Here is a 22,053-nt window from a genome sequence, read left to right as displayed (position 1 = left end):
TGGTATGTACCTCCCAAGACATCTACAACAACTGGAAAGGCCGCAGAAATACCTCACAAATATGATTACCAGCCTCAAACAGATGCCCTAAAGCAGACAGTCTCAAAAAACTCCAGCTTTCCTCCGTCACATATCGCCTACTCAGAGGTGCTCTCTGCCTAACATACAAAGCTATGTCAAACCCAGAGCTGTTGGACATGCTCCACTTAAAGAAATCCCAATCCCTCCGCGTTACGCGCTCTAGGGACCTAAACCTTGTCACCACAATAAACAGAACATGCCAGAGGGATAGATTCCTATCCCAGAGACTACCCATACTCTGGAATAAACTACTTATCTATATCAAACAAAGCTCCTCATTAGTACTCTTTAAGAAAAATCTTGATGATTGGATGGGAAATAGGAAATTCACCCCGGGGATCACTTATGTGGCTCTACTCGACAGTGGCACAGGAAAAAAAATTTCTTGGGTGGCAAAAGCCAGGGTGCCTTTTTGGCTGGGCTTGTATAGGCCCTAGGGCCGATAGCCTAGTACCTACCTATGAACATCATCTTGAAGGTTCTGAGAAGGCAGTCATGTAAATCTCTTCAAAACAGTACCAGTGGCTATGGCCCTTGAAGAAGTATTAACAGAGTTATACGCACACCCTATACAATGAGAAGTGACTGAAGCAATAGAAGAAATTAAATTATTTAAAGCAGATTTTTCCTCACAGGAATAAACTGAAAATAGAGGTAATCCAGAAGGTTCAAGTCAAGTCTGGTATCCCCACTTGTGACGCAGAGGGGGACAGGTCTAACAAGAAACAAAGTACAAAGGATTAGTCCAGATGAAATCAATTTGTTCCAGTAAGAACATGAACACTCATCCATCTACCTATTTAACTGAATACACTACTTGAAATTTCAACAAGGTACCTTTATTCCTCCCACTAGGATGGTAACAGAGACAGAGTCTCCTAGCTCTGCTAGCTAAAGTGATTTTATCTGAACTAATCCTTTGTACTCTGTGCCAAATAAATAAACTGCTGACAAAACATTACTCAACATTCATGATTAGTCAGGGCAAACCTTAATATTTGAGCTTGAGAATTCAAAATTCTGAAAATCAGAGTTTCGGAAGCATACAATTTTTCCCCATACTTGTAAATAATTCTCCCCTCCTTATCAGAAATAGTGGGATTGAAATCAGCCAAGTGTTTAGCAACAGAATGATTAACTAAAGCTATAGCTGCTGGATCACGTTAGGGAAGAGTGAACAAAACTTAAAAGACTGAGGAACTTTATACATATTATCTGCCTTTTTAGGGGCAGCTAGCTGTAAAGAAAATTGCATACAGTAACACACACATCCTCCAAGGCAAACATAACTGGGGGAATAGGTGAAGATCCTGGAACATTCTTTTGTAACAGCTCATAGTATTTTCTTAGGGACTGACAGACCTCAGTTTTTTAACACTGAAACACTGGCTCATTCTAGAAACAGTCTCAGAGAAAGAGAAACACCCACAGGGAGAGTCAGAAACTGAGCTCTCCTCAGTCTCTGAATAAGAAAGCCTTGAAGAAACCCTGTATCTGTCCTTCATCCCCCTGCCCAGATTCAGATTCTTGAATCTCTTCACAAAAGGAGGTATCTCTCTTTGTTTAAACAGAAACTACTTTACAAGAAGGATCAATAGCCTGAACTAAATCTTGAGCCAGGCCCAACAAACTACTCCTGTGTAAGGACATTTGAGAGGAGTTGTCACACTTTTAGTTTTCTGTTTCTTTTTTGACAGGAAAAATGGGACCAACAGTGTTACTAATGGCAGCAGCAACATCCCCAGTGAAGGGCACAACATTCTGACAAAACAGGGAAGTCTCCTCTGTTACCTCTCCCAAGACAGACAAGACTGGCTCCCTTTTGCCCACTGAGGGTACCTCATCAGCTACGCAGAGGATGTGGCTAACCCACAGGCCATAGTGTCTGCAGGTGCTACACCAGAGGGATCTGGGGTAAAAGATGAGTTGCCCGAGGTACAACTAATGGCCAAAGAAGAGTTAGCCAGCTGGGGCTGAGGCAAACTGCTAGCCTGCTGGGATGGCAAAGGCTGTTTGCTTAACGTTTTCTTTTTGAGGTTGGAAGAATGACTAACCATGGGACCGAGTGCTTGCTCCGTGGTCAAGCCAAAAAGTGTGCCTCTGTGCCATGGAAAACAAGCAGCGAATGCTGGTAAAAAGAAAGTTTTTAAAAATTCACTTTTTTCACAGACAAACACAGTCAAAAGCACTTTAAAACACTTTGCCAGTCCCACAAAGTAAAGTAAACACAAATTCTCCTTAGGAAAAAAAAAAAAAAAAAAACAGTTTTCAGTTACTTTAAACAAGGAAAAAGAATGTTCCTATTTAAAAGTAGAGTACAGTCTCGTGACAGTCCATTAAAACACAAATTCCTAGCTTAAAAATAACTTTACTGAAGAAGAATGCATCAATAATAAACAAAATTACTAAATGGAAGTTTTTTCCCGAAAGGGAAGTTATATGCCCAGCAAAGGAACAGCACAAGCTGACCGCTGATCTTTAAAAGCCTCAGAAGACTGTACTCTTTAGCAGCAGTAAAGTTCTGAAGAGCTTGGTACCCAAACTTGTCTTTTAGTCAGCTCAGTTCAAGCTGCTTGACAGTTTGGGTGCATGGAAGGTGCCCTGAAGCTTTGGAAGCTGATCATCTGTTATAGCCTTGGCAGGACATAACATATCTAAGGCTACTGTAAGCAGTGATCAATCTGATAAACATCAGGTACTTCCACAGGTCAAAACAATATCCCTAGATGTCTGCTGAGAAGTGTAAAGTCCCACCTAGTAAAACCTCTCCATCAGCTCTCCAACCTGAGTTTTCCCACTGGTTATGTCTTGAAGGTGTGCAGAATGGCACAAAAAGGTCATCCCTCTGCTGACCCTGGGAATTACAGGCCTATTAGCCTAATTAGTATGGAATGTATGTTAGCTGAACTAATCAACAGTGATGCAGGTTGACTGAATCCCATGAAAGGGTTACTGAGGCCATGGACTGGGACATACAGTCCAAACTGCTTATATGAAAGTTACTAGAGCTTTTGACACTATTCCTCATGCTAGGATTATTGACAAACCCACCAACTTAATGTTGATCCTTACATAATTTGCTGGATCAATAACTGGGTGTCATAACTCGTACACAGTTAATGTCACCACTGGCATCCCACAGGGCTCTGTCCTGGGTCCCATTGCTGTTTGGTATACATCTGTGTGACATAAAAGCTGAGATCAAGGGACTATGACTAACTGAATTTGTTGAATACTGTAAACTAGGGAAGGTTACTGAATCCGAGTCTGTTACTCAAATTCCTAAGCAAGGGTTGGATCAAACAAATATCTGATGTGTATTAATCATGGGCTTATCTTCAATCACAAAATATGCAGAATAGATTCCTTTAAAAACTTTAGCATCAACACTGCTTCCCATACAGATAACACTCCATTTAAATTTGAGATTGTCACCAGGGACTTGATTGAGTAAGTTGTTAATAGACTCTCTAGTGACCACCACAGATCAGTGGTGGTTAGAAAATCCATCTACCTTGCACAACTTACTTTTAGTGGTATTTCATCAAGGTCCAGAGATGTTGCACAATCCCTGCTAATCCCAAAAATCCATCCTCAATTCTCACCACGATCCAAAACACTCACCTTCACAAAAGCCTGAACAAACCTACAGTAAAAAAATAACTAAACATCCTGCCAGTATCTCAAATAAAAGACCACCATTATACAGCAATATAACTGATCAACTGTCTTGAACTCCACCATCTTAAATCCATCTTAACTAAAGACTGTACACAGTGCAATGAACAAACCATGACAAATGCCCTGCAATTGCAAACCACTGGCCCTTATGGACGGGACAGTTTGTAGATGTCCTAAGGTACAGGCATATAACAAAGCCATTCTAGCCTGTGGACATTGATAATTGGGAACTGGGGCATGAATGGCTAGGTTTAAAAAGGGTCAAGGGATATTAGCCTAGTAACCTCCTATGATTCTAAATCAAATTACCAGAATGAAATCATATAATCACTGTGGTGACTCTCTTTATTCAGTACATGTTGCTAAACTTTGGAATGCCATACTCTCAAGAGTTGTGAGAGGAAACAAACCATAAAGAAATTGCTGATCAACTCAAAAAGCAGCTTAAACTCACCCAGCTCTACAATTGTACACAACTCTAACCACACTGACGCATTACAAAAGCTCTTGCTAAGCTAACTACTCCACCTACATTTTCTACTTATGGGATGTAATCTTAACTTCCTCTGTCACTCACTTAAAATTCCTAATATTTTACAGCACTTAACTGCTTTTCTCCCACATTACTTACTATGCACCATTACATAACTTCATATAACATTCTACATCTAGAATGTGTGGGTAAATTTAAGTTATGTACTTACCATAACTATGCATTTGTGTTATTCATTTTCATTCTACCTCAACGAACGAGTCTGGATCTGATCCTTGGATCCAACTCAGCCTCTTTTTGCAGGTTCTAGGATCAGACTCTCAAGTTTCTCCCTTTATTCATAATGCCCGAACTCCATCCTTTACGAATAAAAGCTCCTGATCACTGCTTAACCTCAGATCGAGTTTGCTGCCTCTAAACTATCTCTGAAATATGTACATAACCATAACACAGATACAGAAATGTAACAGTAACAGAACAGGAGCTCAAACAGGAACTGTGGTTCCTGACAAATTCTGTCATGTCAATCCAAATGACAAGGAAGGGGGGAGAGAAGTTGGGGAAGAATGAAAATGAAAAAAAAAAAACAGATACATAGTTATGATAAGTACATAACTAAAATATCTGATGCTGTCATTCGTTCCTCAATGAATAGAACAGAGCTCCCAGCTACAGTAACCTTGGGTGGCTCTCATGGGAGGATGTTCCGGAGTACCACAGAGCCAAAAGTAGCTCTGTTTCTGGAGATGAAGCCAAGTTTATAATGAGCCACAAAGGTATGAGCTTTAGACCAAGTGGCAGCTGCATAAACCACATCAACAGAAGCTCTGGCCCAAAAATGCAGCTGATGTAGCCACTTACCTAGCTGATTGAGCTTTTGGTTGTCTTGGCAAGATCAAACCTTTTGAAGAGTACACGTAAGAAATACAATCTGTTATTCATTTGACTACTGTAGCTTTTGAGGATGGCCTACCCAACCTATTTTTGGTGAAGGAGATGAATAATTGTTTAGTTTTTAATTTATTTTGTCTTATGAAGACAGCAATGTAGTTTCTTATGTACAACTAAAGAATAAAAATGTATTCCCCTTTATTATCAAAATTAGGGAAGAAAACTGGCAAATTGATGACCTGATTGATGCTTGTTTCTGAATCAATTTTGGGTAAGAAAGATGGATTTGTATGTAAGGTAACTCTGTCTTCATGGAAGATGAAATAAGCCGGTTTTGAAGAGAGCACTTGGAGTTCAGAGACTCGTCTTGCAGAGGTTATGGCTACGAGAAAAACTGTTTTCCCAAGAAAGAAACCTGAGGTCAACTTGAGGTCAACTTTTGCAGAAGGTTCAAAAGATGATTGTAGTAAACTCTGCAAAATCAGAGTAAGATCTCAAGGTAGAGTAGGATCCTTAATAGGTGGTCTAAGTAAGAAAGTACCCTTAAGAAATACTTTATGCAATTTAGATGAGGCCAATGGGAAAGCATCATCTCTGATGTGAAAGTTGAAAATGGCAGCTAGTTGAACTTTAATGGCGGAGAAACTGGCCCCACCTTGAGAAATATAAGAAATTCCAAAACAGAGGATTGGAGCAGAGAAAGGATCCAAATCTCTCTGTTGAGTCCAAAAGGAAAATCTTTCATTTACTTTTGTACATCTTTCTAGTAGAGGGTTTCTGGGATGAAAACAGAATTTTTCAAAGAGGACAGGAAAGCCTGTAATGTCTTGCCATCACTGGAATTGGGGAAACCATGCGATCGGTTTGAGGGCTAACAGGTGTAAGAGGAAGTCTGGACTGGGGTCCAGTGTCCAAGGAGCACATATCAGATGAGACCATAGGAAGGAAAATCAAACCTACTGAGGCCAAAAGGGGCAATGAGGATTATTTTGCTTTTCAACCTGAGTGCTTTCTGCACAAACATGGGAATTAGGGGTAGGGGATTGTAAGCATATAGAGGGTCAAATGTGGACTAGAACATCTCTCGGTGACTATCTCTGAGGGGAAAATAGGACAAAGAACCTGCTGCATTTGTTGTTGAGGGGAGAGGCGAATAAGTCGCAGCAAGGGTGACCCCACTGGTGGAAGATCATGTCTGCCACAGACTGATTGAGGGACCACTCCTGAGGCACCTGAATGAATCTGCTGAGCCTGTCCGCTAACATGTTTGATTTCCCTGGAATGTGCATTGCTATAAGAAAGTGACTGGATGAGATCACCCACTGCCAAACTCTCATATCTTCTTGGCAAAGAGGGTAAGATCCAATTCTCCCCTTCTTGTTGATATACCAAACTACTGACATATTGGCCATTTGAATAGCAATTGTCCCACAAGGAAGAGAGTTCTGGAAGGCCTGCAATGCTAATAGGACCACGCTCACCTCCAGAACATTTATATGCAATCTGGTCTCTACTGCGGTAAATGGACCTTGAACAGTATGTCCCAAGTAATTTCCCCCCACCCCAAATGGGGGGTGTCCATGGTCCATGTGGCAGTGGGTGGAGGACGAATAAAGAGAAGACCTTGGTAGATCTCATTGAATTGGATCCACCATGCTAACGAGTCCTTCCACACCCTGTACAATCTTATTGGAAAGCTTACGGGTTGGTGCAGAATGGACCATTGCACTGCCAAAGTCTACTGAAGGATTTGCATGTGAAAATGAGATGTTGGAATTAATGTGATTGAGGCAGCCTTTGATCACAAGCTCTTAAAATCAGTTTTGCTGGAGAAAAATGGTGAGATAGAACCTGTTTGACATGCTACTTTAAAGCAAGAATTCTGCTCTGTGGTAGGAATGCCTGAAGACTGACTATATCCAGGTGAGCCCCTATAAAGTCCAAAAGTTTAAATTTGGACTTTACAAGATTAATGGTGATTCCTAGGGAGTGGGTCAACTGAAGTAAGTAGTCTCTGGCTGTTGTCAATGATGCCTGGTTGATGCAGTGAGAAGCCAGTTGTCTAAATAAGGAAACACCCCGAATCCACGCAGTCCTGGATGTGCTGCAACCACTTCCATGCATTTGGTGAAGATCCTTGGGGTTGTGGTGAGACGAAAGGACAGGGCTCTGAACTGAAAGTGACTGGATTTCAGGCAGAAGCGGAGGAATCTTCAAAAGTATATGTTCATTCTGATGTGCCAGTATGCACCCTGCAGATCTATAGAGCAAATCCAGTCATCTTTCTGGAGTTAATGGCAGAATAGACTGAACCATGACCATCTAAAACTTGGGAGATCTTTACAAACTTGTTTAGATAACTGAGCTCCAGAATGGGTCTCAGGTCTCCTGTTTTCTTTTGTACTAAAAAGAACCTTGAGTAAAAACTGGATCCTCTTTGGTCTGGTGGGAACTCTTGGATGACTCTTTTGTCTATCAGCCTTTGAGTTTCCAATGCTGCTTGCTTCCAATGACTGAGTGGAACATCAGGGAGGCTGTTTTCTTTTTTTTTTGGAGGAATTTGTAAAAATGGAATGAAATATCCTCTGGATATGATTCTTTGCACCCATGTATCTTTTCTGATGGCTGCTCAGGCTGTGGGGTGCAAAGATAAGCATCTCCTGACTGGACACATTTGATATAGATATTATGGTGGCCAGTCACGAAGAATACGTTTTCTCTTCCTCCATTGAGCTGGACCCAGGGGTATAGTTAGACAGTTCCTTTATTAAATCCCTCTAACCTAGTAAAATGTGCCAGATAATTCAGTGATTGTAAAGCAAAGGTCGCTGAAGCGTATACTCACTTCCCATATCTGTCCAAAGCCCTAGAATCTATATTAAGGGGAGGGATAGAGGAACTCTGTTCAGCTAGCTCCTTTTTCATGGCTACTACAGCAATCCCCATTGACCAATGCTGCTTGTCTAGTGCTACACTAAGGATCTTGTCAGGGCATATGGGAATAGGATCTATGGAGTCCAGCTCCTTCCATGCCCAGTGGAGACAAGGTCAATAAACTCATCTACTGGCCAGGTAACCCAAGATGTAGGTCAGCAAGACCTGAAAGCTTCTACGAACACAGATTCCTTCTGAGAAGGGTTCTGGGAAAATCCTCTACCTTTCTGGCGTGGGATTTCTAGAATGCCTCATAGGTTGGTACAAGGCTATCGGCCCTAGGGCCTATACAAGCCTAGTCATAACAATTCCCTGGATATTTCTTCCCACAATATTTACTTCCTTGGACCCCTGTCTAGCAGGGCGACTGCGTGATCCCTGGGGTGAATTTCCTACCTCCCATCCAATTGTCAAGGTTCCCTTTGAAGAGGGCCAAGGAGGTGCTCTGCTTGACATGTATGGGCAGTCTATTCCAGAGTATGGGGAGTCTCTGGATCAGGAACCTATCCCTCCAGCATGTTTTGTTCATTGTGTTGACAAGGTTTAGATCCCTGGAGGGTGTGGCTCTGAGGGACTGGGATTTCTTTAAGTGGAGTATGTCCAACAGCTCAGGGTATGACATGGCCTTGTATGTTAAGCAGAGATTGCCTCTGAGTAGACGATATGCCAGAGTATAGCTGGAGTTTTTTTAGACGGTCAGCATAGGGCATCTGCTTTAGGCCTGTGATTCTTTTAGTGAGGTATTTCTGCAGCCTTTCCAGCTGTTGCAGATGTCTTGTGAGGTACATAACAAACAGGGTGTTGTACTCTATAATGGATCTAATGAGGGATGAGTACAGTGGGACAATGACCTCCTTTTTTCTAGATGAAAAGCCCTTAGTGATGAGGTGTGCCACATAGAAGGATTTCCTGACCATTGTGGCAATGTGGTTATCGAAGGTGAGACCACTGTCCACCTGTGTCCCTAAGTCTCTCACCACACTTTCGGTGTTTAGTGTACTGCCACCTATGTGGTAATTCATGGGTACATGTTTTTCCCAAAGGGGATAACTATACATTTATTGCCATTAAGCTTGAGCCCATGGCTCTGGCACCAAGCATCTGTTTCTGTAAGGCCCTTTTGTAGAATATCTACATCATTTGAGGATTCAGTAATGGCTCCCAGTTTGCAGTCATCTGTGAATTATGTTAGCTAGAGTCCCTTAGTGTTAGCCTGCACTTCAGAGCAGTAGATGCCAAACAAGAGCAGTCCCAGGACTGAACCCAGAGATACACCACTTGTCACTTGTCTGGAGCTGGATTAGGAGTCGGCTACTTCTACAGTCTGGGTTCTGTCAGTAAGCCAGTTGGCAACCCATCGAGTGACATAGGGATTTATGCTCAGCTTAGTAAGTTTATCTATGATTCCAGAGTGGGGGATGATGTCTAAGGCCTTGGCAAGGTCTAGACAGGCTGTGTGGACTGCCTTACCCTCGTCCACAGCTCTGGAGACTGATTCGAAGACGTCAATCAAGTTCAGGAGACAAGATCGGCCCTTTACGAACCCAGTGTGTGAAGGTTGCCAATGTCTTTGTTTATAAGTTCCATGATGATGTGTTCCATGCCCTTGCAGATCAGGCTCGTCAGACTGATGGAATAGTAGTTCCCAGGATCCAAGATGGATCCCCCTCCACATGACATGTCTTCTGTTGGAGATCTGTAGACCCTTCCCCTTCATTGAAGCCGGTGTCTTCAGTCAATGTTTCCTGAGGGGAATCCAAGTACCTCCTTTTGCACAGTTTCTTGTGAGGAACCTCTTCAGTGGGATACTCTGGAGAAGTGTCAGAAGTAAGAGGGAGTTCCTGTGAAGGAACTGCCTGGAAGCTCTTATGGGCTGGCTGTCCTGTGGAGTAAGACGATGAGACTTAGTACTCAAAATCTGGTGGAGGGATGGGAATACGATCCGAGGAGGTGAGAGTCGAAGAATCCCTTTAATGTGAGAAGACCATCTCCACTACCTAAAAAGCAGAGGATCAAGGACAAGAAGAAACCAACCTCACCGGAGCCAAAGCTCCTGGCATAGTTGATTTTTCACCCCCTTGGGTTCTGTCCTTGAGGAGGGAATTGGACCCAATCTGTCAAACTCTGAGGCACTGAGGGGAAGAAGATGAATCTGAAACTCTTGGAGTCTAAATCATCCCCTGAACCCAATGACGATGCTTTGGCTGTGAGATTCGTCCTGCTCCAAAGGATTCAGTGCTGAACAGGTCAAGAAAACAGTCAGAGTTGAAGGCAACATTCTTGGATCTGATGTCTTGACTCTTGGAACTTTCGGATCCAACAGCTCCGAAAACACAGGCTGGGTCAAAGAAGAAGTTACTACAGGGTGTGAAGAAGGTTGCAGACTCACAGATCCAATGGGGGATATAGCCTGTAAGAACTCCATCTGGATCTGAGCTCTAAATAATTTTCTCATCATCCTACCTACATCTTTTTCAGAAAGACTCTGGGAGGATCTGATGGAGGAGGAGGTTGAAGGAGGATGAGAAGACTTTTCTGGGGAGACCGAAGTCTTGGAGACACCAGTTCTGGACAGAAGCGAGGACTCCGGATCCGAGTAGACCTGGTTGGTAGAACAGTCGGATCCGATGAAGTCAGATCGGAGAACTTTTAGATTTTTGAAGGATCCAATCTCGAAGAGGATGACGGAAACTGTACTGGGGAAAGTTTTCTAGACATCCTGGACTCCAAAGTATTGTCTTTTCAAGGGGGTTTGAGCCCCTGATGTAAAAACAGAAGCAAAAGAAGGCAATAGGCCTTTCAATATGAGTTTATTATGCCTATCGCTAACTGCCCTGATGTTGAAACCTGCACAGATCTCACATGAAATCTGAAGGTGAGCCGGGCCTAAACAATAACAGTAAAAATTATAAACAAAAATATTTTTTTGTAAAGGCAGACAGAAAGAAATACCAGCAATGGTAAGAAGACTACCTCAGGACAGGTATAAAAAGAAGGAGAAACTACACCAGTAATGGTAAGAATTACACTAGGAAGAAGAAAAAAGACTACACTAATTCTAAAATAAAGGTTAAAGAGAGGAAGGCACTAAAAGTTAAGCTAAAGAAACAATATAATAAAAAAAAATCACTAATCTACTCACAAATACCCAAACTAGATATCTAGAGTTCGAGAACACGAAATCCTGACCAATAGATGGAGTGGCAAACAAGATTGGAGATAAAGCAGTGATCAGGGACATTATGGGTAAAGGGAGGAGCTTGAGAGTCAGATCCTAGAACCTGCAAAAAGTAGTTGAGTCGGATCAGATGACTGGATTTGAACCCATTAGTTGAGGAACGAATGAAAATGACATCAGATCTCACAAAACTATGCAGGTACTTCACTCTACAATTTAACTAATGTGAATCAGTTTGCCTAACTTTGAAATGTACTACAAAACTATAACATGCATGCATACACTTATCTGAAACTGTGTACAGAATTTTGTACATTATTTAAAAAGCGTTAATTTTTAACTGAAGAGTGTGTTCTCCAAGCCTCTGTTAAACAGGCATTTTGGCTCAAAAGGACTACTTAAATTAACAGATGGAAATAAATACTATTATTACAACTACTAAAACCACTATTTATATTTATAATAATAATCATCATAACACATGCCATAGAGAAATACTGATAAAACAGATAAAAATATCTCTCTCTCTCTGTTAGCAATTCAAGAACTTTAACTTTTCAATATTATGTTTCCATTCAGTGGAACAAAAACAAGAGAAAATATGGTGAAACAAATCTTTCAGCTGACATCCAGCTCACAAAGTTATGAAGTTATCACTGATGGAAAAAGAACTGACAGGGAAATGACTTGCTTCTTCTAGGAGGTATATCTAAATATGGTGTGAACATGGATTTGAAAGTGTAGCCAAAGGCTAAAGGAGAAACTTACCTCTCAACTGTCCAGACAAAATGTCCAGATTTTTACCTCGTATTTTGAGCCTGCTCCAGATAAAATTTCTACTTTTCTGACAAATCATTGATAAATGAAGTCAATAAATAATGATATTCATTTGAGTTGCAGACTTCGTACCCTTCAAGAAATACATGCCAACACAAAATCTATTATTTTAGTTAGTTTCTAAGTTTAAAAAAGCAATATTTAAAATCTGTCCCTGTTTTTGGGTCTTTGTCCCCTATTATTTGTGGTTTTACCCAGATTTCTTGCACTTCCAGGTCAAGAGGTATGTGAAGACAATATAAGATGGTGTGATTTGCTAAATGGTAACCAGTCTTACATGTGAACATCCACTGCAGAAAACGCTGTGAAATATCACCTTATAATCCAGTTCAGGTCTAACACTGTATGAGGAATACTAACATTTTGTATTTTTTCAGTTAGTTAAAAAGACAACTGCAAAAAACACACTAGTCTTGGAGGCAAAAACTAAGTCTTTTAATCTGACGTACTTCAGCTTGCCAATAGAAAAATCAGGAACTAACTGACACAGAAGACATAATTTTCATTGCAATTTATCAAAAAAATAACTACATAATATAATAATGGGAAATGGAGGATCGATGATTTTACACACACACACACACACACACACACACACACACTAAAACTAAGCATTACTTGCCAAAACCATTAACTGAAGCTATCCTCTGTAAAACTACTACTTCTATGAATAAGAAAACTGCAAATGCAAAACAGTTTCCTTTTCCAATCGATGAAACAAACAAACAAAAACAACAAATCAAAAACAAAAGAAAAAGAAAAAGAAACACCAACTTGTGGACATAATTTGTAAGAACACAATGGTACTCTTAGGGAAAGGGTGTTTAGTACTAGGTAGCACACATGACTAAGGGTGGGCAGGGGAGGAGGAATTCAAGGCGTCTTACTCATACCTGCTAACCTTACCGTTACACTAACCCGAACCATATACAATACGATACTAAACCCTTTGGCCACTATGGTGGTTTAGTGGAATAAAGCCATGACTACGACCCAGGTTTGACCCACAGCTTGGGCCAACAGCCAGAGTGACAGGGAGGTATGACAGGGAGGTATAGGTGTGCCCATCCACAGTGGGAAGGCACTCTTTGATGATGCACCTGAAGGGGAGGCTTGGTCCACAGAACAGAGTTGCCTTCAGAAATAGTCGACAAGTGTGCTGAGAGGGAGTCAGTGAATGGGAAGTTGGCAGGGCACATAAAAGAGCCCCCCGATATGGAAGCATTATCTGCCTAGCCCCCAAGGCACCCTCAGTAACAATGACTAGTCCCAACAATACCAAAGTCCAGGGAGGGGTAAGGGGGGATAGCTGGTAGAATCAACACGGATGTGGGGCACTGGTAGGATAAGGTTAAAGGGTGGAAAATGTACTAAACACTCTTTCCCCTAACAGTACCACTAAATAATACACACAAAATAATACACACAGACAAAGAAATACATATCTACATCCACACCTACACCAACACAATTCAAACATACCTATCCTAGCCTTCCTTAGCTTTTAATTCAAACCCTTACTCGCGAATACTTATGCACACACAACCCAATGCTTCAACTTCCTTTACAAATGACAGTTTCTCGTGTCCCTAGCCAGACATTTGAGTCTTTGGTTTTCTAAGTATAGATTGTAGACCAAAAGATGACTGTGCAATGTTTTGGGAAGAAAGGCCTGATAAATACAGCAGGACCGGTGGTTGCGAGTAGGCCCTAAGCAAAACAAGCACAGCTTGTAACTATGTTTATGTGGAATTTGCCTTCTACACCTACACTTGCCCTTCCTGGATGACAATAACAAAACAAAAGTCAGTACCAATATATTAAATCCCCTATGGGGTACTTATGTGAAGCTGAAAGACTAACCAACAGGATCCAACGGCAGACTGAAAGTATGAGTCAATTTTTCTGAATGGCGGCAAAAAAGTTATGAAGATGGTAGGTGCGGATGTCCCTTTTATGGCTAACGTCTGTGCCTGCGTGTGACGTCTCATATACATGCAGCGGCTCTAAGCTTTTGTATGCAGGCCAGATGTCGAGTTGCTGGGCAGAATATAACCTATATGTAAAGAATACTGTAACACTAAATAGAGGTATATATATATATATATATATATATATATATATATATATATATATATATATATGGGTCCCCTTCGAATGGTGAACATTTGACAATGTCGACATTCATATGGATGAGACCATATGATCGACATTTGAAATGTCGACCATGGGGAACCGGCATCTCCCTAAAATATGGAATGGAAAGATGTCCACTTCCGCACTGTAGTGTGATCTCGGAGTTGGTATATTTAAGTTCTGGGGGCATGGGGGGGAGCCCCCCTGATAGTAGCGTTAAGGTAAGTTTGTTTTTGTTTTTTATGTGGTCAACATTTCAAATACTGGTTGTGGTTGGGGTTTTTTTTGTTATTGCCTCTGGTAGGTTGTTCCAGACCTTTGCTATTATGTGTGAATACAGGGAATCGCAGTGACAGTTATGGGAGTTGGAAACCTTGACTAAAAGTTTGTTAGAAGATCTGAGAGTTCTGATTTTGTTGCTAGGTTGAACTAAGTGGGGGAGTGCTGGGCAGCTGTTGGGATGATAAATTTAAGGTTAGCTGATTAAGTGATAATAAGTTGGGTAGCTCTAGCCAGTTTAGCTGTGAGAGGGCTGTACAATGGTGGGATCTGTGTGGCTGATAAGTGGCATATTTAGCAATCTTATTGTAGCATGCGTCAAGGTTTTTGAGGTCTGATTTCCGTAGGTTTGTGAATGTAAGTGAACCATACAGGAAGGTGGATAGCAGGTGAGTGCGAGCAGTGGCTAACCCGGCACTAGGAGGTAGGTATGGTCCTGTATAGGGTGCCTAGTTTGATGTGCACTTTTTTGACAGTTTGTGCGTTTGAGGTCATCATCTATGGTACCACCCAAAAGTTTGTTGTGGTCAGTGGGGACTATCTTGGTTCCATTTGTGGCTGTGATGGACAGAGGGGAAAGGGAAGATTTGGGTTTTCTATTACTGACAAGTATGATTTTGGTTTTGATGGGATTTAAAATGAGTTGGTGCTAAGAGAGGTATGTTTCGATGTCTAGAAAAGATGGTTGCATTTTTTGTTGGAGTTCATGAGGTGAGGAGGCAGAGCAGATAAGGGTAACATCATCGGCATACTGTACTATGGAAGCTAGTCGCGTTGCAGACTAAGGTTGTTTGTGAATGATAAAGAGAATAGGACAAAGCATAGAACCTTGAGGTACGCCCACAGAAATGGGGAGGGGGGGTTCCCATTTTGTGGCCTGTTGTCGATTGGAAAGATAGCTATGGAACCAAGTTAGGGTTGAAGGACGGAGGCCATAGGAGGATAGTTTATTAAGTAGTAGCTGGTGGGATAGGATGTCAAAGGTTTTAGACATATCGAGGAAGATGGAAGACACAAGCTGGCCTTCATTCATGAGGTGGTGGATGGTGTTAGTGAAAGTAAGGAGGGCGGTGCCGGTACTATGTTTTCACATACACACACACACCTGTGCATGTGAGACACTAACAATCAACTGTACACAGTCATCGACATCCAGCACATACAAACTTCCATTCCCCTTCTCGTTAAGGTTTACATGGGTCTTGCAATGGGGCAGATCCAACTATCCCATTTCAGCTCTTCAATGCACCTGTTTTTGAACTAAGAGGAAATGGGAATCGATAAGTAGCACTCGAAGTACTGTGACTCGAAGATTATTTACACTGATGAACCCTGGGTAATCTATAGATGCATATGTACGGCTGTGTTTATGTGTGCATACATATGTGCATATTTATACATACACATGTAAACACACACACACACAAGTCACTGAATCTACATTTCATTAAACTACAGTTCACTGAAATTTTTCATTCAAATTACACTTTCTTGCAAAGTAAATGCATGGAATATCACAACATTTAAGATTTAAACCCTTTTAGCAACTTCAGACACACTCTTGTTTATATAAGGTGTTACAGAAAGGATTGGTGTTAGAAGTAGAGACAAGGTTAGGGTTAGCATATATTAGTAAGGACTTTGCTTTGGACTTTATGTATTTGTCATGCTGAGATTCAGGAGGCTATAATGGATCATGCATGAAGATTAACCAGTGAGCATAACTCAAGCAATGAGTAACCTACCATTTTCCCTCCATGTTTCACTGGTGAAGAGGATGTCCTTTTCACACCTTTTCCAGGTGACTTTCCATGATGGAGACTTTCCCCTGTCAATAAGAAAGTTATGTTCAGCAGTGTGAAGTCTGTTGTTAGTGAAATGAGATGCAAAACTGAAACTCTAGGTCTGAACCCTACCCACTCACACATGATGTGATACAGAACATGCCACTTAACGTTCTAATGTTGACAATTCATCACTGAAAATGGACCCTGGCGTTGGAAGTGCCAAATCTTACTAAAGTTAAAATGGATGAATAAAATAAATAATCCTTTAAGTTAAGACCACCCAAAATGATTCAAAATGAAAGCTGAATTAAAGAAAAAAAAAGCTACTCTGTATTTTTAATGACAAGGCCGAGGCTTTTTTTTTGCCCATTCAACCTACCCTTGCAATTTCTAAATAGCAGAGTGAAGTGTTAAGTACATAAGATCGTAAACTCAAGAATGAAAGAAATAGCCAACCTACCAGTAGGATTAAACAGACCAAAAAAGCCAATTAATGTAATAACATGTTAATTATAAACAAGCACATAGTTAACAGAATTACACTATAAGCAAAACTAAGCCATACTCAGGTAAAATACAAGCACTAATAAGAAATGAGAGAAAAGTGATAGAAGCAAAATGAATATACAAAATTACCAGTATGACTGTTGTAAATGGGAGCTCAAACTTTTCAAGTGAATTTTTTTCCATGGAGCTGACCACTGCTTGCCACTTTACGATCTTAAATGCTGGGAGTCACCCCTGACCCAATCTAAAATCCTCGTGTTGCCTGAAGAGAGACTTTTAGCCACAGAAAGTTTTATATACGTACCCTTTTCATTTCGTCACACGAATTCCCAACATACATGAAGTAAGGTTATTATGGGTGAAAATGTCTTGACAGTAGATGCCCCATATCTGTAAGCATAGGATGCATACACCCAAATACCATCACCATGCCTGCCAATCCATCTTCTGATCCCCTTCCCGGGCTAAACAAGACAGCAAAATATTGCTGCCTTCCTATCTACCCCCCGCCAACTCCTCAAGCATCAGGCTTACTTGTTAAACCAAAGTCCATTAGACTGCAGTCAGGCTACCTCTCTAAACAACAGAGCAGACTTTTAACAAGTCTCTTAATGTACAGTTGAAAGCTGCTCCTTAGAAGCAACATTAAACAGCTCTGCATCGTGGCCTACTTGCTACTGCATTCCAGTAGCTACAAGTCAGATATGAAACTTTCCAATCAGTAAAAAGTCATATCATGCAATTTCACAGCTTTGACACCCACAGTAACATAATGAGAAGAAAAAACACAAACAGGGTAAGGTATCACCTCAAACGAAATAATGAAGTCCAATGAAAAAGAGGTAGATACTCCAAGACAAGACTGTTTTTCAGTAATAAAGGATTTATTCATTTTTGGTTTGAGTTCCTGGTTGACTTCGATTGTCTTGGAGTATCTACCTCTTTTTCATTGACCCACAGTAACATGCACAAACTGTCAGAAGAGCAAAATGAGCTAACGGTTTTGTGGTTACTTATAACTATGCTTTCTTTAGGATTAAGGTTTTGCCCCCCCCCCTTTTTTTTTAAGTGCAACAATGAAATAATATACTTCGCCTATAGCTGCCTTTTCTGTCTTGATGCCTGCTGTAATACTTGTCTGACTTCAATATGCATCAGCAGAAGATGTAGTTGTAACATTTCATGGACAATATTGGTTTTATAAACTCCCTCAAAGCAGGCCGCTAAACCAAATGTGTTGTCCAGAAGTTATCAAATCTTCAGACACAGGTGGTTTAAAATCATAATTACTGAATTGTTATAGTTTTCCTACAGATGCCGTAGAAAAACTCACTATAGCATGGGACAGATTTCTGGCAGTTTCAGAAAGCACAAGAATCAAAACAATACATAAGGAAAAATGGAATTGCAGTTCATCTAGCACACATGGAAAAAGAAAGACTAGGTGAGCCCAGACGTATTTTTCGACTATCAAACTAATTTCTGTGTATGCTTCACATCTCCACTTGCAGATGCTTTGGTACTAACTGCAATCCCCTATGGGTTGAAGAGCTGAATCTTATTACCTGTGTTGATTCACACAATTACATTGATTCCACAAACACCTTGTCTTTGTTTTAAAACGTTCTCACACCCATCAGACTTGGCTGTTTTAACTAGTAAGGACAGCTGTGTAGGTTAATTTACCAAAACAGTAGATGTTCAAATAGATCACTGTTGCATCGTTTAGCTATAAGGGATGCATCCTGCCAAGGACACTGGAGGTCTATCCAGTCTACAAAAGCTTTGGGCACCTTCCTTGTATACAATACATCCACAACAATCACACAGGTGTGCTGGGGATATGGTGGATGATGGGCACCTTACTTGTATGCCATACATCCACAACAATCATGCAGGTGTGCTGGGGGATACGGGGGATGTTGGGCACCTTCCTTGTATGGCATACATCCACAATAATCACGCAGATGAGCTAGGGGATACAGGAGATGTTGGACACCTTCCTTGTATGCCATACAGCCACAACAATCACACAGGTGTGCTGCTGGATACGGGGGATGTTGGGCACCTTCCTTGTACACCATACAGCCACAGCAATCATGCAAGTGTGCTGGGGGATACAGGGGATGTTGGGCACCTTCCTTGTATGCCATACATCCACAATAATCACACAGACGAGCTGGGGGATACAGGAGATGTTGGGCACCTTCCTTGTATGCTATACAGCCACAACAATCACACAGGTGTGCTGCTGGATACGGGGGATGTTGGGCACCTTCCTTGTACGCCATACAGCCACAGCAATCATGCAAGTGTGCTGGGGGATACAGGGGATGTTGGGCACCTTCCTTGTATGCCATACATCCACAATAATCACACAGACGAGCTGGGGGATACAGGAGATGTTGGGCACCTTCCTTGTACGCCATACAGCCACAACAATCACGCAAGTGTGCTGGGGTATATGGGGGATATGTGGGCACAACTAACAGTTTTCTTACCCTAAAGGAGGAGGATGAAGCTCAATTTTCTAGAAAAATATAAGAAGCATCAAAAAGTCATGTCAGAAGGAACAATGTGACAGGAACCCCACTTCAGCCTGGGAAGACAAGAAAATAAAAGGAGGAATGAGAAGAGAAAGTGTCAGATCTGCACAATGATCTATTTTAACATCTACAGTTAAGGTAAGTCAATCTACACAATTGTACTATGCTCTTCATTAGATTACTGTTGCAGCAACCTTTAGCTATATGGGATGACTGTCAAAGCTTAGGAAGACACAGAGGATGCAAAAGGGCCATAGTCAAGAAGACCCTAGAGAATGGTAAGCCTTTCGGCTTTTCCCAGTTAGGGGTCGCCACAGCGGAACTCTGGTCCGCTAATGATTGGCAGTTGATTTTTACGTGCTGGCTTGCCGGGCTTAACGCACAACCTTCAACGAAGGAACGCCCATTCACGCATGTCGACACACAGAAGACGCTCTAACTGAGAATAGAACAGGCAATGTCTAACTGTGAGGCGACAATGCTACCACAGCACCACCACCGCAGTTACAAGAAGACCCTGGAGAATAAGCGGTATTAATCTGGTTTTAGAAAAAAAAGTCAATTTTATCGCGCTTTGGAAAAGTGTGAACTGATGAGCAAGTAGCTGCTTCTAGAATAGCTGTAGAGTCCAGCCCTTTCCAAAAAGCTCCAGAAGTAGCCACAGCTCTGGAAGAACGAATGTTGACATTGTAAGGTCCTTTTTTGCACTGATGACAGTGCCAGAGCTAAGCTGCTTAAGACAGCCACCTGGAAACAGTTTGATTGAAAACTGTCCTTTTTTCTTGTCATCATACAAAATAAAATGCTGGTCTGACGTTCTGAAATCTTTAGTTTAGTCCAGCTAATATCTGACTTGCTTGTGGAATCCAAAATATAAAGAATTCTTTCTCCTCTTTTTTAGGTACAGGAAAGAGCACTGTGAGATGAATAGTTTGCTACAAGCCAAAGTCAGAAACAACTTTGGACATAAAGGTATGGTTGGTTCTAAGACTCACCCTATGCTTACAGAAGATTAAAAAGGGTTGAGAAGGCATGAATTCCTGTAACTTAGATAATCACCTTGCAGAAATCAGAGACATAAGCAAGATAGCCTTCCAATATGAAACTGCACGGAACAGCTGGCTGAAAGTTCAAAGAAAGATAGAAAATAAAGATCAGCGGATGAACAGATGTTTTCTAGGTGAACTAATACATAAAACCCCATTCAAGAAAATGCCTAACTCAGAATAAAGAGAAAAGGGAGGAATCGAATGGAAGACTAGCAGAAATGGCCAAAAGGTGCACTTTGATAGACGTGTACCAAAGGTCTGATTTGAGCAATTCACACAGGTACTGGAGAACCACTGGACCCCCTGCATAGGATGGTTCCTAGTCTCTTATCACAGCAGCACCTAGAAAATCTCTACCTTTTAGCTAAACATGATTTGATAGTAGTAAGTTTCCTAGCCGCCTTTGATGCCTGTTTCACATCCTCTGAAAACAGCTGCTAAATGGGATTAAAAATCTATCTATACAGTCAGGTGGAGGTTTAGAATGTTGGGGTGGGACAGACATCCCTTGCCCTGTGTGAGAAGGTTCACAATGTGAGAATGTTTTTGGTAACTGTCCTTGGCCACGTGCATGAGAAGAGAGAACCAACGTTGTCTGGACCAAAAGGTGTTACCAGAAGTATATTTGAGGAGTCCTTCTTTATCTTTAGTAAGACCCTGTTTATCAGAGTAAGGAGGGAGAAGCATAAAGGAACAATCCTGTCCACTGGAAGGAAAAGGCATCTGTTTTCCAAGTCATTTTGCAAGGACTCCTGGCAAAGAACTGTTGTAGCGGTTTGTTTTTTCTCTGATAGGAGGCAAACAGATCTACCTGGCAGATTCCTACAAGTTGACAATCTTCTGGAAGACCTCTGGGTGTAACATCCACCAGAGAGGGTCTGTTCAGGACCTACCTGACAAGTCTGTTACTGTGTTTTGCTCTGATGCAACTTAAGTTGCCATTATAGAGAGAGACTGTACTTTGCCGCTAGTTCCTAGGTCATCATGGCTAGTCTGCACAGGAGGGTAGGACCTCGTTCTCCTTTGTTTGCTAATGTAAACACAATTGTGGTGTTGTCTGTTATGACTAACAATGTTTAGCTTTCTGAGATTCTTAGACAGTTTTTAGGGAAGACTCAGACTTCCAGACGGCTATCAACAACTCAGCGACTTCCTCCCTTAACAGGACCTGGTGGATTCCTCTCTCATCGTCAGTGACAATAAAGGAAGGGTTTTTCCCTCTCGACCAAGGTTGCCTGAAGTTCACTCTGATTGGACATGCATAGTTCCTGAGCTTTAGCAGGTTTTTGTGGAGCCATACCAGAGGGACCAGGCAAATCAGATTGACAATTTGACAACTGTGAAAGTACTTCAGTAGAACCCTCTGTTCCAGACTACTGATAAAAGGACAAACAATTCTCTTCATATCTTCATAAATCTCTTTGGATAACCTTCTCTTTTTCTTTACTTGTGGGAGGTAGGACCCACTGAAGAGGAATCAGCAGCCATACTCAAGCATGCTAAATTTATAAAGATGTTAATTTAAAAAAAAAAAGTGTGACAGATTTCAGTCTACTTCCAACAATTTTAGGTATAAAGGATAAGCAAATATCACAGGCCCTAATATTGTGATGTTCTCCTAAACTGAAAAGACGGGACAAGTGGGCAGCTTCAG

At 41.4% G+C, this 22,053-nt stretch overlaps 1 protein-coding gene across 1 annotated transcript in view; it reads right to left on the bottom strand.

Moving 5' to 3' along the window:
• Window positions 1-22,053, bottom strand: part of LIG3 (DNA ligase 3) — a 1,243,614-nt gene that overhangs the window by 310,318 nt on the left and 911,243 nt on the right. The window contains exon 20 of the mRNA XM_044058542.1: window positions 16,256-16,338. Within this exon, the coding sequence (XP_043914477.1) occupies window positions 16,256-16,338 (83 nt within the window). The remainder of the gene's footprint in view (window positions 1-16,255; window positions 16,339-22,053) is intronic.

The sequence above is a fragment of the Protopterus annectens genome, chromosome 16.part0 (genome assembly GCF_019279795.1).
Source record: "Protopterus annectens isolate FY-2018-M chromosome 16.part0, PAN1.0, whole genome shotgun sequence".
Taxonomy (NCBI): domain Eukaryota; kingdom Metazoa; phylum Chordata; order Ceratodontiformes; family Protopteridae; genus Protopterus; species Protopterus annectens.
This window is presented reverse-complemented; position numbering and strand designations above follow the sequence as displayed.